At 35.4% G+C, this 23,630-nt stretch overlaps 3 protein-coding genes across 7 annotated transcripts in view; 1 reads left to right on the forward strand and 2 right to left on the reverse strand.

Moving 5' to 3' along the window:
* Positions 1-13,395, reverse strand: part of TRAPPC13 (trafficking protein particle complex subunit 13) — a 40,252-nt gene extending 26,857 nt beyond the window's left edge. For all 4 annotated transcript variants that reach the window (XM_045998871.1, XM_045998870.1, XM_045998869.1 and 1 more), the window contains exons 1-3: positions 13,257-13,395; positions 1,377-1,445; positions 734-833 (exon numbers count right to left, since the gene is read on the reverse strand). In XM_045998871.1, the coding sequence (XP_045854827.1) occupies positions 734-833; positions 1,377-1,445; positions 13,257-13,302 (215 nt within the window). In that variant the 5' untranslated portion in view covers positions 13,303-13,395. The remainder of the gene's footprint in view (positions 1-733; positions 834-1,376; positions 1,446-13,256) is intronic.
* SHLD3 (shieldin complex subunit 3) lies at positions 7,678-13,392 on the reverse strand. The gene is made up of 2 exons (XM_045998874.1): positions 13,257-13,392; positions 7,678-10,258 (listed from the first exon to the last, which is right to left on the reverse strand). The coding sequence occupies exon 2, from the start codon at positions 10,141-10,143 to the stop codon at positions 9,388-9,390; it is 756 nt and encodes a 251-aa protein (XP_045854830.1). The 5' UTR covers positions 10,144-10,258; positions 13,257-13,392; the 3' UTR covers positions 7,678-9,387.
* A 587-nt stretch (positions 13,396-13,982) lies between the features above and the next one.
* Positions 13,983-23,630, forward strand: part of TRIM23 (tripartite motif containing 23) — a 32,355-nt gene continuing 22,707 nt past the window's right edge. For both annotated transcript variants that reach the window (XM_046000694.1, XM_046000695.1), the window contains exons 1-3: positions 13,983-14,131; positions 18,902-19,064; positions 20,326-20,447. In XM_046000694.1, the coding sequence (XP_045856650.1) occupies positions 14,051-14,131; positions 18,902-19,064; positions 20,326-20,447 (366 nt within the window). In that variant the 5' untranslated portion in view covers positions 13,983-14,050. The remainder of the gene's footprint in view (positions 14,132-18,901; positions 19,065-20,325; positions 20,448-23,630) is intronic.

The raw sequence follows: 23,630 nt of genomic DNA on the forward strand, positions 1-23,630 counted from the left end.
AAAATTCCATGTGGTCTTAAATTCTCTCAGTTGAAAACAGAGAAAAACCAAGGGCTTCTACCTCATTAATAACCCAAAAGAAGAGAAGAAGAGCTAAGAGTAAGAGAAGGAATAAAAATTGACAGTTCCTAATGAGCTGACAAGTCTGATAGCTTATATTAGGAGAGGACTATGAAACTGAACAAGAAAGCAGCTTTCTGAAAGACATTTAGATTAAGCCAGTTAAAAGAAAAGGAATATATGGCTATTAAAAAATGCAGTAAGAGCTAAGGAAGAAAGTTAAAATTTAATCATCCCTAGAAACCACTATTCATACTTTGGTATGTATCTTTTTTTTTTTTTTTTTTTTTTTTTTTTTTTTTTTTTGCAGGGGGGTGGTGGTGGTTTGGAAGAGATGGCAGAGAAGAGGGAGATAGAGAATCCCAAGCAGGCTCCACACCCAGGGTGAGCCCAGTGCAGGGCTTGATCTCACCACCCTGAGATCATGACCTGAGCGGAAAGCAACTTAATTGACAGAACCACCCAGGACCCAGGAGCCCCTTTTCTTTTTTTGTATCTTTTTTTTTTTTAAATTAAAAAACTCCCCCAGAATCACTAAGTATAATTCTGGTAAAACCTTTTTTTTTTTTTTAAAAACCACTTAAATGTATTAGCATTTTTCCATTCATTACTTATTTTATGAAAACATAATTTGTAATGGCTTTAAGTATGGCTTATGTCAACATATTCTTACCCGAAATTCTGTGGTAAAGTCAACATTTCACCCAACATTAAAATTTCTGCACCATTTACAGTTGAAGGATCATCTCTCATGAGTTGGTTAAAAAGATCTCCTATAGAAAAAGAAAAACGTAAATTCTAAAATCTATCTTATAAATAAATTTTACTGCCACAAAGAAACAGCTGGGAGAAATACTTTAAAAAAATACTTTAACAAAAATCTAATTTATTATCTTCACTACAACAAATTTATGGCAAAAAATCTGAGTTTCATAGGGAATGAATGCTTCAGAAACAAAGGAAAATGAAGGCCATGAGATACAAAATATAAAGAGCTCCAATAATTTTAAAGGGAATGGCTAATACACAAGTTGATGGACCATGTGAGGATAAATAAAATTCTGATATCATGACTATGAATGTATCCTTACTAAAATTAAGTTTCTTATTGCTATGGGATATCCATAGTATCTTGACTTAAGAGATTATGAGTAAGACCTACTATGTAGATGGCCACCACTTACATCATACAAAAAGAGACAACAAAGAATGCAGCAAAGAGTTAGTATAAAACTGGCAAGACTATGCTTATTCCAAGGTAACAGAGGCAACCCAGGTTTCAACTTTTCCCTAGGTACAAGCAGAACAAAGCATACCAGGTAAGTCTTTTTCTTCACATGTTACTGGAATATTGGTGAATAAAGTAGGCTTAGTTAACCGCATCACTGTGAATTAAGAAAAAAAAAAAAGAAAGAAAATGTTAATATTGTTTTGGACTAGCATTCCTAAGTTGAGTGTATGATACTCATCCATTCTATACTAAAATCAAATATAACCTAAAGCTTCCTAAATATAATATTAAGTACTTTCCTAAATCGTACACCAATGATTTACTAAAAATATTCATTTACAACAGAAAATCTTACATATGACTTATTCAAAGCTTAATGCATTAAAAAATTAAATGTAAATGTAGAATACCACATTATAGAAAAAATGGAAAATAAAGGAATTTTAAAGCTGAAGGTATATGAGAATAAGGCTTTAAGAAAAATCCTGACCGACGTTCTTTGGACAGTATCAAGAAGATATCTTCCTGAAAGGGAAAAATGTTTTGATTCACCACCATGAATATAAGACAGTAATTTTACAAAAAAGAATCTTTATGAGCTTTATCTCTCAGTTCTAATCACTGGCCACTGGAAGTTCAGTAAGTGGACCTTTAAGTAATATTCATTCTGTAAGGAAATAACAAAAGTATCATTTAATGTATAGCTATTTATTTTTTTAAAGATTTTATTTATTTATTTGACAGACAGAGATCACAAGTAGGGAGAGAGGCAGGCAGAGAGACAGAGGGGGAAGCAGGCTCCCTGCTGAGCAGAGAGCCTGATGCGGGGCTCCATCCCAGGACCCTGGGATCATGACCTGAGCCACCCAGGCACCCCCAATGTATAGCTTTTTAAATTCCAACCAAAACTAAGATTTGTTCTTGGGACATGAAAGAATGTGTCTAAAGTTTAGAAAAACAAGTAAAAATAAGCTAAGGAAATTAATGGGAAAAAATGAGGCAGACATGAATGTACCATATACTAAAAGATTTGTCTATAGTCAACTAATTGTTTTATTAATGCAACACCACACAGATATATTAGATAGTAAAATAAAGATTATTAGGATGCAGAAAAAAAAAGCAACATGATAAAGCACAACTGGTTGGCTATCTGGGAAAAATAAGAAATTTAACTTACAAATTAAATTCAAATACCAAATAAATTGCCTATGTATCAAACAATTAAGAGGCAAAAACTAAGCCACAGAAAACTAAAAAGTGAAAACTTATGAAATCTAGTAGACTGATAGGGCATTTTAACTAAAAAAATCTTTTTCAATTATTTCTAAAGACTGACCTTTGATCACATTAAAATAAAGACAGAAATATAACAGTAAAAATCATAGAAACTTGTAAAATATTTCAGAAAATTAATCATTTCTTTATACTCTATTGAAAATGTTCATTCAAATCTAACCCAAAAAACTTTAAAGACTATCAACTTAAATGGTCAATTCACAGTTTAAGTGGTATTCATTAGCATATGTAAACATGTACCACCCAACTACTAACTAGCTATATCATTTACACCAAATTCAGTGCCTTTCTCATTGGGTCTCTGGCTAAATGTTATCTTTTCCAAAAAAGAAGTGACAGCTCACCTTGTCTCTCTCATAGCCCCTTGTATTTATCATGAACTGATAAATGTACTTATTTACAGCATTTTTTTTTTAAAGATTTTTATTTATTTATTTGACAGAGAGAGATCACAAGTAGGCAGAGAGGCAGAGAGAGAGGAGGAAGCAGGCTCCCCACGGAGCAGAGAGCCTGATGCGGGGCTCGATCCCAGGACCCTGTGATCATGACCTGAGCCGAAGGCAGCGGCTTAATCCACTGAGCCACCCAGGCGCCCCTATTTACAGCATTTTGATCCAAACTTCACAAGGTTGAGGCTCTTACTTGAGGCTCTTATTATATTCAGTTTTCTAGCTTTGTTGCTTGACAGCTTCTGGCACATACTATATTCTATAAATCTTTGCTGAATGAAAGAATTAGCACCCCACCTAAATCCTCAAGTACCTGGTATTATTTTGAAGATGTTACATTTCATGAACCTCCGTTCATGAAATGAACACCATTAAAAAATGTTATATATTAAAATAGATGGCTGTTGAGGGTTGCCTAGTTGGCTCTTGGTCTCAAGAGTTGTAAGTTCAAGCCCTATGCTGGGCACAGATCTTAAACAAATAAAGTAAAAACAGATAATATAAATATAAATAGATGGCTACCGAAACAGGCAACATATGTTAACCTTAACATTTCTGAAGTCGCTTTGCATAATGATATTTACTGAGCATTTACTAGTGCCAGACAGCATGCTAAATACTTCACAAGTATCAACACATTTAAGTCTCAATGTATGACTACAAATTTGGTGTCATTATCTACATTTTACACATAAGGGTGATACCTGGAGAAGGTAATTTGCATATAAGACTATATAGCAAATAGGTGGTAGAATTAGATCTGAACTCAGATAAATTCACTTTGTTCAAAACTAATTCTGTATTATTAATTATAAGCCTAGGGGCATAAACCTGTTACGTTATGCCTTATCGGAAACATCATATGGGCATTCAAAATAGAACTCTGTGTCAAGCAGAGTATTAACCAGCTACAGATCATTGGTGGGCACCAGAAGTGGTTGAGAAGGTTTTCTAACTAGGAAAGCAGATTAAAATTCAGTACAACCGGGGCGCCTGGGTGGCTCAGTGGGTTAAAGCCTCTGCCTTCAGCTCGGGTCATGGTCCCAGGGTCCTGGGATTGAGCCCCGCATCGGGCTCTCTGCTTGGCAGGGAGCCTGCTTCCTCCTCTCTCTCTGCCTGCCTCTCTGCCTAGTTGTGATTTCTCTCTGTCAAAGAAATAAAAAAAAAAAAAAAAAATTTAAAATTCAGTACAACCTGAAGGCGATAAAAAAGTGCTCTAAAAATGATAAAGAAGAGACTTTTTTTTTCACAATCTAAACATTGAAGACTCTAAGCTAACTTTTTTCCTTTTTTTGAGAGAGAGAGAAAGAGATAATAAGAGACACAGAGATAGCGAGAGAAACAGACAGAGAGAGGATGAGCTGAGAGGAGAGGCAAAAGCAGGTTCTCCACTGAGCAGGGAGCCTGACTTGGGGTTCGAGCCCAGGATCCTAGGAACATGACCTGAGCTGAAGACAGACGCTTAACCGAATGAGCCACCCAGGCCCCCCCTAAGCTCACTTTTTACACCAAGTGGTGTTCTCTATGCCCCATTTTTTTTTTTCACTTAAGAAACGTGATCTTAATAAAAATACGCTCTCAAGGGAATCTTAAAACACTGTTTTTTAAAAAGTGGCCTTGAAAATACCATGTGATTTTACTCATATGTGGAATTTAAGAAACAAAACAAACCAGCAAAAGGAAAAATTGAGAGAGAAGGCAAGAAACGAACCCTTAACTATAGAGAACAAACTAATGGTTATCAGAATAGAGGTGGATGGGGGGGTGAGAGTAATGGGTTGGTTTGACTTAAGAGATTATGCACTTGTATTGAGCACCGGGTGTTCTATGGAAGGGCTGAAGCACTGTTTTTGTACACCCGAAACTAATATTAAATGTATGATAACTAAATGGAAATTAAATAAAAAGTTAAAAAAAACCCATAAAGTGTTTTTGAGTTCACCCAAATGTGTAGCCACCTTATTTACTTATTATATTCTCAAACTTCCATTGTGTACAAGTCTTATAAAGCTTAGTTTTACTCATTTTATGATTTTCTAGGAGATGAGAAAATAGAGAGTGGGTGAGGAATAACCCTCCATTAAAATAAAAACTTCCCAAACTGGTATTAAAAATACCTGTTTCCTTCATATTTTCAAAGAGGGTAAAAAATCAGTGTGGGGGGGGAAGCAGTTGGTAAGAAATACTATCATTCTGTGGACTCAAAGAAAACTACTATAAAACATGAACTGGGCAAGTCCAGTTAGTAATATAAAAGTATCTCATATTGAAATTCAATGTTTCCTGTCTTATAGCAAATGAATGGACCTCAAATACTACACATAATGTTTGTTAGCTGGAAAAGACCAAATACCAACAATACCAAGGTTTAAGAAACATGGGAGAGGAACTATAATAAAGCACTGGTTTTTTTTTTTTTAAAGATTTATTTACCTTATAGAAAGTAAGAGAGTAGGTACACTTGGTGGGGGGTTGGGCAGAAGGGGAGGATGAGAAGGGACTTCCCAGGGAGCATTAAGTCTGAAGCAGGGCTTGATCTCACAATCCAGAGATCATGACCTGAGCCCGAATCAAGAGTTGGAGGTTAACTGAATGAGCCACCCAGATGCCCTAATAAAGCACTGGTTATTAAATGATAATCTTATATTTAGGCTTGAATGTTAAAAAACAGGTTCTTTGTCAAAAATTAAAGAGACAAAAAAGAATATGCAATTTTCAGCCAAGTGCCAAATCAAATATTCACTAGGCACAGGAAATAGTGTCAAGTGTGGTGCCATTTTCATTGGAACTCACAAAACACAGACATTTTGTTTACTTATGAAATTTAGGTTTCACCTATTATCTTATTAAAAAAAAAACTTCTGTAAGTCTTCAATAATTTATGTAAGAGGCCTGAGGTTATAAACTAACGAACTGGGCCAAGTTCAACTTTTGTATACACTTTGCTTGGAAAGAACATTAAAAAAAAAAAAAAAAAAACTAAATTAAGGCAGAATCTTCTTCAAGTTTGAAGTCCTTAATTACATTCCACAGTCTTGCCTATCTAGTCCCTGAATGATTTCAAGTTTGTGAACTGTGAATTCTGGATATTTTGAGCACATTTTATCAAAATGAATCATTATGCAGGAGCTTATCTTTGAAATTCTCAAAAAATGGTCTCTAAACCATTTGATAAATTGGAAAAGGAAGCTAACTTCATATGATACCCTCCACATCTTTTTCGGTTGAATTTAACATTTATCTTAAGGTAGAGAGGTTGTCAGGGAAAAATAAAATTATGGTACTGCTGCTACTTTACTAGAGAGTAAATGCTGTTGGTATTTCATCAGATGCTCTCAGAGATTCACCTTTCTGTACACATTCTTGTGTACCTAACTTACTTCCACATCTGTGACTTAACGGTAGAAATAAGAAATACTGCTGAGCCTACTATTAGCTAGTGCTAGAATCATCAGTCCTAAGGTTCTAAGTACACGAAAAAAGCTTCAAAGTAGCAATGGATTCTAAATTCTTAGGCGATTACTTTAAAAAAAAATTTATATATTTATTTGACAGAAAGAGACACAGTGAGAGAGGGAACACAAGCAGGGGGAGTGGGAGAGGGAGAAGCAGGCCTCCCACCAAGCAGGGAGCCCAAGGCGGGGCTCAATACCCGGACCCTGGGGCCATGACCCAAGCCAAAGGCAGACACTTAACAACCCAGCCACCCAGATACCCCAGCCCTGATCACTTCAAATGGAAGTGAAGAAATAGGAAGGAGAAATGGATCTCTCCTTCTATCAAAATCATAGCATTATTTGCAGTAAAACTCAATCTTGAGTTTTCTAGGTCTGAATTACCCTTTCACTGCTTCTGTAAGAGGTAGAAAGTAATCAACACAAATGAGAAAACTTAAATCTGTCACATATGAAGACAAACTCTTTTTAATAAGTGTGATTCTTGGCTAAAATTAACTCAGGAAACAACAGATGTTGGCGAGGATTAGGAGAAAGGGTAATGCTCTTTAACTCTTGGTGGGAAAGCAAACTGGTACAGCCACTCTGGAAAACAGTATGGCAGTTCCTCAAAAAGTTAAAAATAGAGTTACCCTAGGACCCAGCAATAGTACTACTAGGAATTTATTCAAAGGATACATAAATAATGATTTGAAGGGGCACCCGCTCCCCAATGTTTATAGCAGCAATGTCCACAATAGCCAAACTATGGAAAGAGCCCAGATACGGACAGATGACTGGATACAGATGTGGTATACACATAAAATGGAATATATTACTCAGCTATCAAAAAGAATGAAACCTTGCCATTTACAATGACGTAGATGGAACTAAACGGTATTATGCTAAGCAAAATAAGCTAGTCAGAGAAAAACAAATACCATATGATTTCAGTCATAAGTAGAATTTAAGAAACAAAACAGTTGAACATAGGGGAAGGGAAGGAAAAATAAAATAAGATGAAAACATGGAGGCAAACCATAAGAGATGCTAAACTCTAGGAAACATACTGAGGGTTGCTGGAGGGAAGGTGAATGGGGGAAGGGGTAAATGGGTGATGGGCATTAAGGAAGGCACTTGACATAATGAGGACTGGCTGTTACATGCAACTGATAAATTAGTAAATTCTACCCTGGTAACTAATAATACAGTGTATGTTAACAAAATTGAATTTAAATAAAGAATTTTTAGAAGTATGATTCTTGGATTAAAAAACTGCTCATAACAATCTCATGACTCGACTATACCTTATATTTCAAACTATGTCAGAAAAACACCTGTTTTCTGTTCAAGTGACTTTGTCTTACAATTAACTTACTTTTAACTCTTAATTAGCAACTTCTGGTAAATAGACTTGAACAAAAAAAATTAAATCCACCATCTATGACTGCCTAACAATATGACAACTCTTATTTGCAAAGCTTGGTGGCAATACTGAATAACTTCTTGATACCCACCAGCTGCCTAGGTTGAAAAGATGATTAAGGAAACAAACAAGAAGTAATTACTGAAAAAGTGACCTCAGAAACTCCCTCTAAACCTGGTGATTTCATTTAAAGACTTTTGGAAGCATTCATGCACCTGATGATTATTTTTTAGAGAGCAGTCTCATTTGAGACAATAAAAAGGTACTGAAAGTAGTTAAAAGTGTTTGGACAGACTGAAATCTAACTGGAAAAAATTATCACTTTATTTAAAAATTAATAGTTTGCTTCATGAATTCAGCTCACGCAGGCTACAAAGAATCCCTCCAAAGGGCATGTACATGCTTATTGAGCCCTTACCATTATCAAGCACTGTGCCACAAGGCAAATGTGTCTCTGCCTTTCAGAAAGACTACAGTTCTTGCTGTTTCCCAGGGAGGTGGTTTGACCACTTAATGGAAGTAACTCCATGTAAACTCTGTAAGGGTAGTCCATGTTTCTCCTTCCATACTGCTTTCTAACCAGCTCGTGTTAGGCATTTAAATTTGCTAAATAAGTACATTTTTATATAAAACCTTTATAATCATTTTGGGTATTTTTATGAGGTGATGTGTAAACCCAATTTAAAACATTTTGCTATTGGGAAACTCACAATAACTCCAGGAACCAATCAACTAGCAATCAGCATTAACCACCATTAACACTGAATACTTGTACTAGATTAAATAAAGAATAATGAGCTCTTATCCACATTTGATACTTTCCTTCAAAATAAGTTATATCCTTAAAGATACATTATGGTCTTAGCCAAATTATACATTTTTACTTTTGTTTCAAAATTCCACATCAAATATTGTCAGTTACAGATTCTTGGTAACATTGGTACAATCTGGGCTAGTTTCCAATTTGAACTATGTTCATGCTATTTGAATAACATTTGCAATAGAATGGATTTTATTATTATTTCTTAATAATTACACTTTAGAAGGGTAAAGAAAAAAACACTATAAAATTACATTTTGGGACTTTATCAAAATCCAACCATTCACTGTAATTCATTACAATATCGAATTCAACCACTGGAAAAGTAACAGAACAAAGGAATAGAACATTTTACCTCTAAACTCAGTAAAATAACAATTTATCACAATTTATTTAGAAGAAAAACTACTAAAAGTACAACTCAGAAAGCTCTTGTATTAGTACATGTCTAGGAACTCAAGTGATGGCCATTTATTTCTGAGAAACCACTGTATACAAATTACCACACAATTTTTTTTATACTATTAAGAATGAAGAGGCTTAGTGAGGGGTCAAATAAAAAAAATAAATAAAAAATTTAAAACACTGTAAAAAAGATTGATCGCACTATTTCAGATCCTACTCAGTTCATTCAAAATAGTCTTCTCTTTAACAATCAGTAAAATTCATTACATACTAAAAATAACACCATATTTATGCACAAATAAATTCATTTTCCCAGTAAGAGCTAACCTTCCTTTAAGAAGGCTTCCCACATATTCACAGTACATAATATCACAGAACACCCATATTTGGCCTAAGTGTCTCTGAAATGTAGCATTACAAGATGGAAGTTCATTGTGCCGGATGATATGATTGAGTTTTGCCCAAATGTCTTCCAGAGTTTGGTTGTTACAAATAGCCTGCTCTATAGTCCATCTTGCTCTATAAAGTGAATGCAAATTCAATGCCTTTAAACTATCTCGCAATTTTTTAGACAAAGGAAAAATATTTTCAGTGCAATTACTGTTGGGAAGTGAAACACTCCAAAACCTCTTCTTGTGTTGTCTTCCCTTTTCTGATTGTTTATCTAAATTTCCAGAATTAGTCTGTTCATCCAGTGAGTGTGACTGGATTAAGTGCTTCTTTTTTTTAAAATTAGGTTGAAATTCCAAAAGATCTACTGTGCAATCATAACTCTGTGATTTAACATCGTGTTCTGAAATGGTTAAGTATTGTTTCACATCTTCAGCTGCCTCTTCAGAAATCACAGGTGGTGATCTTTTAGGTTTGAGTGGAAGTTTGGACACATCATGCGAAAACCAAGGAATAAATCTCGATAGTGGACGTGTAGGAAAGTCTTGAATTGCTTTCTCTGCAATTCTTGGCAGTTGTGTGGGATCACTCTCACATGGTCGATAATGTAATATTACTTCTGTAGACATTCTGCAGTAATCCAGTTACTCTTAATGAAGAAAACATTTCTTAGATGTGCTCCTCAGCGCTAGAATGTAATTTATAATTATAAGACTCTCTTTCCAAATCAGAAGGAAACAGGACCTAAAGTGGAAGTATTGCAAAGAGTAAGATATGGTAGGGATAGCCTACACACAAATAGGGAAAAAGAAAAAAATAAAACTAGTCTCAATATATTTTACCAAGTGCTGTTGGTAAATTTGAATGTAATCCACAAAATGGAAATGCTTTATCTCATTTGAGTAGATGCCCTACAAGATCACCTTCAGCCTAAAACTGCCAGGAGTCAACAAGTCTAACTTAACAGACAGAAAGGATTTGGAACCATTGTCATTAATAAATTTGGTAAATAATCTTATGACTACAGCAGAAACAAAAGGTAAATTAGTGATTCTCAGAATACTAGATTCACTTGAAGATAACAAAAATGTAATAATACTTAAAAATTTGAGACATCTGAGTTGAGGACAATGAAAATCATTGTAATTTTTAATGCCTTGAGAAAAATCACTTTATACTTTGAAATTATATGAATTCTACCAAATATATAGACAGAATACTTAATGATTTCTTTCTTTCACAGTAGCAACATTAGTAACATAAAAACAGTTTAACTCTGATTTTAACCAGACTAGGAACTGGGTTTGTGACTAAGTCTCCATTGTCTAAATGGGGGACTTTCACAGTATCAAGACCTTAGTACCATGGCTCCTGAATTCCACTTCTGAAGAGGAAAACAAGACGGCTAGACCTTCCTTATTTTTTTTCCTCTTAGAACAAAGAATTCTTCAAGTTGTACCAAATGAAGTCACTGATAATAAGTTCTAGTTCGTCTCCCTAACCAAGTTCAAAGCTGCATGAGCCATAATTCAGGCTCTTTCAAATCCTAATTATAGTAGGGAAAAAAAAAGAGAGAGAGAGAGAGAGAGAAATTGTATCTCTTCTCTCCCAAATCATGAGAGAAGTCTTTGAAGGGGTTCTCCCATTGCTAGAATGACCATGGATGGGGACTCCTGTCTTGATGTCACAATACTCATTTGACCACTGATTCTGAAGAGTCAGAAATAATTAATCTCATAATGATGACTAACAGTGGACAGATTTGACAACTTAAACTCATAAGTGACTGTGATCCTTAACATCCATAATTTTAATATGAATCTAAACACTGAGAGCATATTCTTAAAAGCATTAGTAATGCTTTTAATTTTTCTTTCCTCTTCCTTATACTTTCACATTGTAAGATATGGCACTGAGAATTCTTTCATTTCTTTTGAACTTAGTCAGTGTCACACCCTGAGGACTGATGAAATTCTGAGAGTTCCTTAACGTTTTATATAGATAAGTAAACTTAAGTTACCACATAAATTGATATACTTGGCATTCAACAATCATGAAATGATTGTAAAATGAAATGAAAATGAAAATCTGTGAAAAAATTTTTAGTAAGTTATTTTTTAAAGTAATCCCTATACCAAATGTGAGGCTTGAACTCATCACCCTGAGATCAAGAGTCGTATGCTCCCCCGACTGAGCCAGGCAAGTGCCCCAAAGCTTGTGAAAATTACTGATTAACAAGGGGAAACAATGGTATGGAGGAGCTTTAATAAAACTGAGACTATCAGTGAATTTCAAAACACTTATCCTTTTAGCCTGCTAAAATACTCTCCCAGATTTTCTTCTATTTCAGAAAATAAAGAGTAACAGAAAACTAAAAATACCCAGTGGTAATTAGCTTCCACATTACTGGAATATAACTGTGTTTAATAACTTCCAATTTGCATAAAATCATACCTATCTGCTAACAGAACTGTTTCAAATTCCCATCAAAGTAACTAATGAGAGAATGTTCTCTGAAAATGCTGTTTCCTTCATTGGGAAACAATGAGTCTTGGAAAGATGCAGGAAGGCCTTATGTTCAAATACTACCTCTAATCACTTACTAGCTTCGTGATCCTGAGAAAGTTTCTAAAATTTCTGATGGATAGTAAAATCCACTCTACATACTTGATTTAAGATTAAGAAAAAACAGTTTCTTTTCTTTTTTCTCCAGAAGAATCCATTTTAGTCTAGCTCATTTACTCAGGCTAAGCTTACAGGTCCTGTTGCTGTATTACTTAATATTGTTGTTTTTTAGTTCTATGATCAGAGACAACCCTATTAAACTCAGCTATCAGTATTTGATTTTATGTTACAGATGGGACTGGTAAGCTTCTGGAATGTTTGATGCGTACATCATAACTGGGGACGGGATATGGGTCCCTCAAAATGGATGCCACAAGGAAGGTAAGTGCAATTTAACGAAATTCAACGTTTATTGAGCCTTTTCTCAGCTCAGTCCAAGAAGTTATTGGTAACCACACAGTAAAGCATCCAAGAAAGAAGCAGCGCATTTGTTTAAGTAGAAAACAGATGAAAAAAAGCTTAAAGCATTTTAAAGAAAAGATTTTCAGAAAGCAGTAAGAATTGCAGAAAAACTGTACCCTGTTGGTTTTCCCTAAATAATCATACAATTAAATCATCAAAGTTATTCAAAAAGTTTGCTGTGCGCACAAAACGAAAGATGACATTAATTTTCCCGTATCCACAACACTTTGAAGTAAACTTAGGTTTTAACAAATCTAAAGTATACTTTGTTGTACTATGTATTTCTAAATCCTTGGCACTGCTTACCGCAATACTAGACTAACTTTACAGGTGAAGCTGAAGCCTACTACCTTTATCAGTGCCACATGAAGACACAATAGACACGAAAATCACTGTAGATGGCTATTGTAAACCATCTTGGTTCACCAAGGCTTTCCCCGGAGCTCGCGGCTGAAGCCAGTCTTGTTAACTGCAGCATATCACACAATGAGTGATTTACCGGCTATCTATTCCATTCTAGAGAGAGGCTGTCAAACCTAAAAAGCAATGAGAAGAAATTGCTTCCTTCCACTCGGCGCCAAAGGACAGAGCAGGAGAGAAGGCACTAACTGTTTAAGAAAAACGAGGCCTACATCCCAGGGACCAGATCTATGGGGCAAAGCCTTCGAGAATTAGAGAAAACCGACTAAAGGGAGTCAGGTTCATAAAAGTTTACCTTTCAGGGCCAGCAGGTGCTCCTGTTTGGGGGGATTCACTTCCATTTTGACCAGCACTTTCGACCCACTGCCTACGGCAACTGGAGAGGTTCAGTGCAGCCCGGAAGAAAACAGAAAAGCGAACGTTCGGGAATATCAAATCACTCGTAACAGGCTCTCTTCGCCGGTGATACCTTAAATTCTCTTCTTACCACGTCCTTCACGGATTCAACGGCCTCTTTTTACCAAAGTCATCTCCTGCCTCTTAGAGACCTACATTACATACTTCCCTATTTTCAAGCCACAATCACGCATCGTGACTTCAAGAAATCTTTCCTCGGGGACAATACGTAGAGCGTCCCAAATACGTACATTGCGGAGTGAAAGAGACGAATTTTGCATGCTGGGATTTGTAGTTTAAACAAACAGTATTGCATGTAGGTAGATGTAGTCCCCCTTCACTCCCACGTCTATTCTGCAATTGGGCAGATTTCGTTACTGAAGCAGGAGTTTCACCCCGAAAATTTACTTCTAGCTTTAGCCTTCTTTTCCCCTTTACTTTTATTCCTTCCATCAGTTGCAGACTCCTGGATAATAACAATATAAATAGCAAAGCGTTCATATATACAAGGATGTGCCGACAAACAGCTAGTGACTGGCAGGAGGAGGAGTCCGGGGGTGAAGCCAGCGGCGCTCCGCGTCTTACTGCGCCTGTGCGCCGGCGGTGAACGCTGAGGCCTCTGGGTAGGTGGCTGGACCCCGCCCCTCACTTGAAGGCCGTGACTGCTGCTCCTGCGGCGCAGCTCCTCGTAGGATGGCTACCCTCATTGTAAACAAGCCTGGAGCGGGACTAGACAGTGGCCGTCAGGGCAGCCGGGGGACGGCCGTGGTGAAGGTGAGGGACCTTGCGTGCTCTGTTCTCCACCATCGGCCTCCCTTCGGTTCATCCCTGAGGTCTGGCGGCCGCGTTCCGGCGGTCTTCTTTGGGCCTTTGCGCGCCTCTCGGCTTTACAAGCCTTACCATGCCCTCAGCGATTTCTATCTTTGCGGGATTGAAGTTGCTTGGTTTTCTGCTCATACCAGTCCTCTACGTGGCCGATGGGGACATTTGTGAAAAGGAGCTTATGGGCCTGTGAGACTGGCTTCTGCCGGTCTTTGCTTAGGTCCTCTCCTTTTTGTTAAGCTCAACAGGCATTAGTTTATTTTTATTAAATTGAGCCATTATTATTGCCAGGTACTGTGTTAAGTTTTTAGCTCGTTAGCATCTACTTATAAGGTATATGATAATTACTATTTGACAGGTGAAGAAACACAGGTTTATGTTAACACAGTGTGTCATGGATCCAGGGTTGAATGCCTTTAAAATCTGGTTTTCATTATTGCACTACTTCTATAACCAGACACAGTGATGGTTGGTCTGCCCCCTCTTCTCTTATTAGTATAGTCTGTCAACACTTTTTTGAGAAGTGTCCCTGCATCACCATGGCTGAACATTAACGTTAGGATATACGAATTGCCCTATGCTTCAGATTTGAAATTCTACCATGCTTAAGTGCTTCAAAATGCATTAACAAATCCATTGAAATATGTGGGATTCACATTTCCCTTCCACTATATACGAATGAAAAGATCAGCAAGGGAGAACTGATCTCATCGGTTTGTAGAATAACTTTCAGGATTGTTGTAATCTGCGTTATTGGTAATTCTCATTATGGTCTACATATTTAGAATAGCTTAAGACTTAAAAAAAAAAAAAAAAAACTACCGATGCACTCCTTCTCCCCGAGTTCTGATTAACTTGACATCAGTATATTTTTAAAACATTCCTAGAAGTGATTTTAGTGTGCAACCAAGGTTGAGAACCTCTCTATCAGATAATATCTGAAGTTAATTTGAAATCTTGGGTAATAGGCATCTATGATTTTTTCACCTAATGTTGGTTTTATATGACAACAAATGGTGCATTTCTGTACACAGGTATGTTGCCAATTATTGATGGCTTTTGATTCATCTGGCCTTTGTATATTGAAGTTATTATGAAGGTACACAGCGTATCTGAGATACAGAGGAACGCTGTTATTAGCCATGTTACATGGTCGAGGTTTTATGTATTAAATTGTGCTTTAAGGAGAGAATACCTGAAGATTATTTTGTGAATTAGCTTGAATCAAGAAGTTGTAATTAGAATGGTTATTGTTGCTGTATCTACTTTTGTTACCCTAGTTGCCTTAAAATCTCAAAAAATATACGAAGGCCTCATATGACTCAAATTTGTTACAGCACAGAGTTTGATGTGTTACGGGTTCACTTTGTTTTTATCTTCACATGTAAAATGTACCCGAGCTGTGCAGTAGGGTAGTCCTCCTTGGTAAGATGCTTATGCCATGATTTGTAACTCATTCTCATTTTCATGATGAAAGCAGAAATTACTCATTGGAAGGTGAGAGTTGAAGTATATATTGTAAAAAGGTAAAATAATAATAAGTTGATAATGACAGGGTTTTTCATTAGAAAACTCAAAGATAAAAATCTGACATTATGAAATTATTTACATTCAAAAAAGAGTCAGGAAGGGAGGCCTGGGTGGCTTAGTCAGTTAAGCGTCTGCCTTTGGCTCAGGTCATGATCCCAGGGTCCTAGAGTTGAGCTCCACATGGGGCTGGCTCCTTGCTCAGCAGCCTCTTCCCTCTGCCTGCCATTCCCCCTACTTGTGTGTGCGCTCTCTCTCTCTGACAAAGAAATAAAATATTTTTAGTCCATTTAAAATATGGTGTGATTAGGGTGCCTGGCTGGCTCCATTGGAGGAGTGTGCTACTCTTGATTTCAGGGTTTTGAGTTTGAGTCCCATGATGGGGCTAAAGATTACTAAAAAAATAAATAAAAAACTTAAAATATGGTCTGGTTAATTAAAATTTGTTTTACATGTAATCAGTTTGAAGCTCTCTTTGACATATTTGTGAAGTTGATAAGATTAAGAGCTTTTTACTTATTTAGCTTTTTTCTTATTGTGCTGTTAGCCACAGTTTGTGTTCATAAATACTGAAGAAAGAATTTCTTATCTTATTGTTTCCTGAGTTGATATGAAATAGTCTAGTAAGTTTATTTTTGGTTCCTTGTTTAGTTTATGAATCTGTGGTATGTTATTAGTGCTTTTTGAAAAAGCACTGTAGTAGCAACTTAAGTCCTTTATCTCGTGTAATTATGGGTTCAGAGGTAAAAGATCTGAATGGACTGAAATTTTATTTGTTTGGAGTTTATGGTCATAAACAAGTTATTACGGTGTTAGAAAAAGGAAACATTAAAAATGTTGCATTTATTTTATATCTAATTCTGTTATATCTTCTCTGTATTTGAATGAATTTGATATTTAAGTGATAATATTTAAATGAAACTTCTGTCCTGCTTTTTTTAAAAAAATGTAGGATACATTTAAGTGTTAGTGTATAATACAGTTTATGTGTAACTTTTCACATCTGTTTTCCTTCCTCATAGGGAGCCACTATTCCAGTGTAATCAGTTTCCTGTGTATCCTGCTAAAAAGATAGTATGCCTGTATAAAAATATAGGTATAAATGTATGCTCTTTCCCCAGTTTTATGCAAAAGCTAATTAAATATTCTATATATTTTTCACTTTGCTTTATTCATATGAAGTCATTCTATGTGTGTACATAGGAAACTTCCTTTTTTCAACAAACTTCATAGTTTTGCAGTATATGAATATACTATAATTTATTTCCCAGTCGTGTTGCTATCTATTTATTTTGTTTCCAGTCATTTGCAAATGCACATGGTGCTGTAAGGAATAACACAGAGATCTTATCACACATGTGTGATATATTTGTCAGATAAATTCCTGGAAATAGAATTACTAAGGTATGTAAAGTTTTGATAGGTATTTTCAAATTGCCTTTCGTAAAGCCTATTTTAGTCATTAAACATTTCACAGCAGTCAGCAAGTATAAGAATATCTGTTTTTCCCACCTCTTCACCAACACAAAGGGTAATACAAAGGGTTATCAACCTGTGTGCTCTAATCTGAAAAAAAAATGTATTGGTTTAAGTGCATTTTAAAGTGTTTGAGAGAGATTGAACATCTTTTTATATATTTAAAGAGCTGTTTTTATGTCTTTTCTTATGAGCTATGTTACATTTAAGCCTCTTTTGAACCATACTGGGATGCAAGCCAATTATGCATTGTCAATGTACATTGAAAGATGTTTGTATTTCATACACTGAGTCCAAATTAATTACAGAGTTAATATTAAATTTTTAATGGATTGTCTGATTTCCACTGTGGATTTTCTGTTTTTTTTTTACCTTGCATTGTGTATTTGTTGGGGGATGGTGGTTGGGCTGAACTGTTCTTAATTTTTAATCTTGCCAGACTTTATTTATATAAACACCCTAGTACTGCGTTTTTAAGAATGCCCTGTTCCTGAGGGCTTTTTGATCTAAGAGGGAAGGACAGGCTGGAAGCCAATAATGGAATTAATGGTTTAGGATGTCAAGATAAACACTTACCGTGGTGCATGATGGCCCAGGGGATGGTGTGGTCATGTCAGTTGGAATGAGCTGTGGGTAGACTGAGAGATACAGTTGTTTAGAAATTTGTTTGTTTATTAATGTTAAAAAAAAAAAAAGGAATCACTAGGAAAATGTCTTTTTAGCTATTTCCTCAGCATTAGTGTAAAAAAAAAAGGTAAATACCAGTTTTCAAGTTCTGGGAACTACAAATTGTTAGATACAGTTTGAGCATGGAGTCTGAAGTGGGTGACAGGGAAGCAGTGGGACAGAGGCCTGATTGTAGCAGGTCATGGATGGCCAACATAGTAGTTTGTGATATAATTGAACTGTTCAGTGTGGGTGTTTTTAAAAAACAAAATAAAATTGTGTAACACTTAGACTGATTGGGAGATAAAGGTACCAACAGTGCTTCATTGATAAAAATATAGTTTGTTAACTAATTATAAAACAGTCTCTTGGGCTTTGGAGTGAGAGTATGCTGCTTCTTATCACTTCTTTTGACTAACTCCATGGCCTTGGGCAAGATATGTGACTGTAATTGGAAAGATATAGACAAAATATTTTCTAACCCAGGGGCATATTTATTAATTGAGAACAATGAATTGAAATTTAAGTCTTAGCTGACTGCTTTCTTGAGTTTACATTATGTAGTATACATGAATACTAGAAAATACTTGAATATTACTTGCAGTCTGTTCTGAACAAGTTCTTGATCATTTACAAGGGGTAATTGTCACCTTAATACATACTTCAAATGAATTCTATTCAAATCAATCATGGTCTTTTGGAGGCAAGGTAATTGCAGAGAAATTGTTTAAGAACCCAACTTTGGCAGAGTGATACATTACACAGATTCAGATATAATGAATCAAGACATAATTTTCAAAAGATAAAGGTGATGTTAATTTACAACATTATCTTGGTCCCTAATAGTTGACATTTCAAGGATATTTTGTAATTTTTATGTGGTCTGTCAGATGAAATGATAAAAGGTGATTTAAAATTTTACAATCTGCTTTTTTCATGGAGGAATAATTTAATGAGATTGATTTAATATATTAGATTGAGGGTTTTTTTAGCCAAAAGTGTGTGTACTTTTAAAATCATTTAAAAAGCACATATTTCCTTTCCAAATATTAGGTGCTGGAGTGTGGAGTTTGTGAAGATGTCTTTTCTTTGCAAGGAGACAAAGTTCCTCGCCTTCTGCTCTGTGGCCACACAGTCTGTCATGACTGTCTTACCCGCCTCCCTCTTCATGGAAGAGCAATCCGTTGCCCTTTTGATCGACAAGTAACAGATCTAGGTAGGAAAATATATTGTATGTATTTAAGATTTAAAATTGTTTGGTTTATTTGTATGAAAAGGAGTTTGTATAGTCATTGCTGCAGGTTCTAGGTTAGATGAGAGATGGGGGAAAATATTATCTTTAGCTGTTTGAGTTCCATTTTACAGAGAGGAGTTATTTTAGATTAAGTGTATGTTTCATACAGTGGTTTTCAAACATGAATCATAGCTTATTTGTAGTTTTGAAATCAGTTTAATTGACTCTCAGTAGGTGTTTTCAAGAAGAAAGAATGAAAAATGTGGGTGTTTTGCTAACTGTGAGAATGAATACTTGTGTGTGAAACTTTCGTTTCAGCTGTAAATATACACATATTTTTAAAAATTTATTTATGTATAAGTAAATGTACATTATCCTGTGTTGTAATGGAAAATATATGTCTTACTGTAGGTTGGTCTAAAAAATATTGTAAAGCACTTGTTTTAATACATGTAGTAAAAGTCATTGGCAAAATAGGATTTATAAAGTTAAATGATAGAAAAATAGAAGTCTTTTAAGTATCTTTCTACTACAGTGCTGAGGAGTTTCTGGGGTTTTTTTAATTAATTTTTAAAATTTTTTATAAACATATAATGTATTTTTATCCTCAGGGGTACAGGTCTGTGAATCGCCAGGTTTACACACTTCACAGCACTCACCATAGCACATACCCTCCCCAATGTCATAACCCCACCACCCTCTCCCTCCCCCCTCCCCACAGCAACCCTCAGCCTGTTTGTGAGACTGAGTCTTTTATGGTTTGTCTCCCTCCTGATCCCATCTTCTTTCATTTTTTCTTTTCCTGCCCCCCAAACCCCCACGTTGCATCTCTACTTCCTTATATCAGGGAGATCATATGATAGTTGTCTTTCTCCAATTGACTTATTTTGCTAAGCATAATACCCTCTAGTTCCATCCACATCGTCGCAAATGGCAAGATTTCATTTCTTTTGATGGCTGCATCGTATTCCATTGTGTATATATATACTACATCTTCTTTATCCATTCGTCTGTTGATGGACATTTAAGTTCTTTTCATAGTTTGGCTATTGTGGGAGTTTCTGTTTTTTAAAGAGAATTTTAACCAGGCAATAGTTTAAGCATAAAAAGATAATGGGGAAAATTTGAATTTTGAAAATTTAGACATTAATGATTAAAATATATGACAAGTTACTATTGAGGTATGAGGTAAAATGATTAATATTTCATTTTGTTAGTTTTAGTTTTTATTTTTATATTCTAGGAGATTCAGGTGTTTGGGGATTGAAAAAAAATTTTGCTTTATTGGAGCTTTTGGAACGACTGCAGAATGGACATATTGGTCAGTACGGAGCTGCAGAAGAAGCCATTGGGATATCTGGAGAGGTATTGATAGAACTTGGTGAAATATTTATTATGAACTTGAATTTTTTCATTTAATTTAAAATATTTGCCATCTAAAGCATGATCTTACCTCACTTGCTCTAGCAGATAGGTTTCCAGAAACACAACTTTTCATTACATTATAGTTTTGTAGGCAACAATATTCCCAGCAGAACAGCAGTAAAACTAAACTTGAATTCTCTGAAAATACCATACCTAAAGTATGTTTTATGTATATACTTATTTCCTTATTGTAATTCACTTCTACCCAAGGATGAAGTTAAAGAGTAAGACAGTTACAGAAGAGTAAGAAGAAGGTATAAGCTACATATTAAACCAGAGGGTGCAAAAGTGAATCAGTAAATAGTACAGCACAAAGAAAGAGGAAGTCCTTGAAAGAGGCCAGTTAGTGTAGAGGTCAAATGCCTTAAAAATAGCAATAGCTCCTAAGGGAATTACTACTACTAAATATCTTTGTGAAAGGTTTAAATTATGTGTAAGTATACTCTCTTTAATAGTCTGATTGTCCAGTAAATATAAGAATGAAGCTCATTAACACAGGTTAAAATACATTTTAATTTTTTACTTTTTCAATTATGTAGGTTCCATGACTAATATGGGGCTTGAACTCATGACCCTGTGATCCAGAGTTGCATGCTGAATGGACTGAGCCAGCCAGGCGCCCCTTAAAATACATTTTTAATGTGTGAAGAATTGTCCTCATAGCTCGTATTACTGTACTAGATGTAAGAATAGTTGTAGTAAATAACAGTTAATGATTTTGGTGATCAACTTTAAAATCACAGGCTTAGTATCAAGGAAAAAAATGTCAGATTGAGTTCTACTTCTCTTTTATTAAATCATGATTTCTTTATGTAAAGTGAATCACTGAAGTGAATTTCAAACTGGAGCACTATTTCCTTTTATTTTTTTCCTTCAAGATTTTATTTAAATTCAAGGTAGTTAACATGTAGTGTAATATTAATTTCAGGGGTAAATGTAGTGATTCATCACTTGCATATAACACCTAGTGCTCATTATATCACCCATTAACCTACCCCCATCCCCTTTCCTCCAGCAACCCTTAGTTTCTTCCCTATAAGCATCTCTTATGGTTTGCCTCCCTCTCTGTTTTTTATCTTATTGTATTTTTTCCCTTCCCCCATGTTCATCTTTTTTGTTTCTTAGTTTCACATATGAGTGAAATCATATGGTATTTGTCTTTCTCAGACTGATTTATTTTGCTTAGCATAATACCCTCTAGTTCTATCCACATCATTGTAAATTTCATTCTTTTTAATAGCTGGGTAATATTCCATTGTATATACAAAACATATCTTTATCCATTCATCTGTTGATGGACATTTGGGCATTTTCAGCATTTTGGCTATTGTGGATAATGCTGCTATAAACATTGGGGTGTATGTGCCCCTTCAAATTATTATTTTTGAGGTGAACTATAAGAGACTATGGACTCTGAAAAAACAAGCTGAGGGTTTTGAAGGGGCCGGGGGTGGGAGGTTGGGAGAACCAGGTGGTGGGTAATAGGGAGGGCATGTATTGCATGGAGCACTGGGTGTTGTGCAAAAACAATGAATACTGTTACGCTGAAAAAATAAATAAAAATTAAAAAAAAAAGAATATCTTACTGCAAATAAAAAAATTATTATTTTTGTATCCTTTGGATAAATATTACTAGTATAATTACTGGTCATAGGGTACTTCTACTTCTAACTTTTTGAGGAACCTCCATACTGTTTTCCAGAGCAGCTGCCCAGTTTGGATTCCTACAACAATGCAAAAGGTTCTCCTTCCTCTGCACCCTCAGAAACATCTTTTGTTCCTGATTTGTTACTTTTAGCCATTCTGACTGGTGTGAGGTGATATCTCATTGTGGTTTTGATTTGTATTTCCCTGATGCCGAGTGATGTGGAGCACTTTTTCATATGTCTATTTGCCATTTATATGTCTTCTTTTGAGAAATGTCTATTCATGTTTTCTGCCAGTTCTTAATTGGATTTTTTTTTTAATTTTTGGGGGTGTTGAGTTCGGTAAGTTCTTTATAGATTTTGGATACTAGCCCTTTATCTGATATGTTATTGCAGATATCTTCCCCTATTCCTTTGGTTGCCTTTTACTTTCCTCTCACATTTAGGTCTTTAATCCATTTTGAATTTATTTTTGTGTATGGTGTATGGAAGTGGTCCAGTTTGATTCTTCTGCGTGATGCTGTCCTGTTTTCCCAGCACCTTTTGTTGAAGAGAACATGTTTTTTCCATTGGATATTCTTTCCCACTTTGTTGAAGATTAGTTGACCATATATATACTTGCGGGGAGCACTGTTTTCTTGGCTTTTTGTACTTCTTTCCTGTTCTGTATCTTTTGTCTTTCAAAAGACATTAGAATATTGTCTAATGTTGACCTTATAATTATTTGTCAGGTCTGGAAAACAGATGATATGAATTTTTTTTTAAAGATTTTATTTATTTATTTGACAGACAGAGATGACAAGTGGGCAGAAAGGCAGGCAGAGAGAGAGGAGGAAGCAGGCTCCCTGCTGAGCAGAGAGCCTGATGTGGGGCTCGATCCCAGGACTCTGGGATCATGACCTGAGCCGAAGGCAGAGACTTTAACCCACTGAGCCACCCAGGCGCCCCAGAAGATATGAATTTTTAATATTACCTGTACATGCTTCTCATAATTGCAAATAAAAAATGTTTAACTTTGAGTTCATTTTTTAGTTAATGTGATATTTAATGACATCATTGATGTATTTTCTAATTTTTATTTCTGGTTTTAGTATATGTGCTGCCAAAGCGAGCATTCTAATTTTTATTTCTGGATCAATTTATGCCAAATTACTCCCTTTCCAATTATGGCCTTTTAATATTCAGCACAAGTTTCAAAACATTCTTGGTTATGTGACGTGTAAAGTTTTTCAACTTGGATGCTTTTTAGTAACTCATGAAAATTAGAAATGATATTTAAAAGCTTATATATAACATAGATTTTATTTGTATATTTTTTATTTGCTTAAATCAGTGCTTTTTCAGCCATGATTGTGCAGTAACCTCACCTGTGGAGTTTTAGAAAAAAAATACACAGCTCAGGCTTCTACAACCTATTGGAATAAGTATTTCCTAGGTTAGAGTCTGGGCATCTATGTTTTTAAAAACTTTGCAGCTG

The sequence above is a fragment of the Meles meles genome, chromosome 3 (genome assembly GCF_922984935.1).
Source record: "Meles meles chromosome 3, mMelMel3.1 paternal haplotype, whole genome shotgun sequence".
Taxonomy (NCBI): Eukaryota; Metazoa; Chordata; class Mammalia; order Carnivora; family Mustelidae; genus Meles; species Meles meles.

Coding starts and splice junctions, on each gene's coding strand:
- SHLD3 (XM_045998874.1), bottom strand. CDS start 10,143: ATGTCTACAGAAGTAATATTACATTATCGACCATGTGAGAGTGATCCC.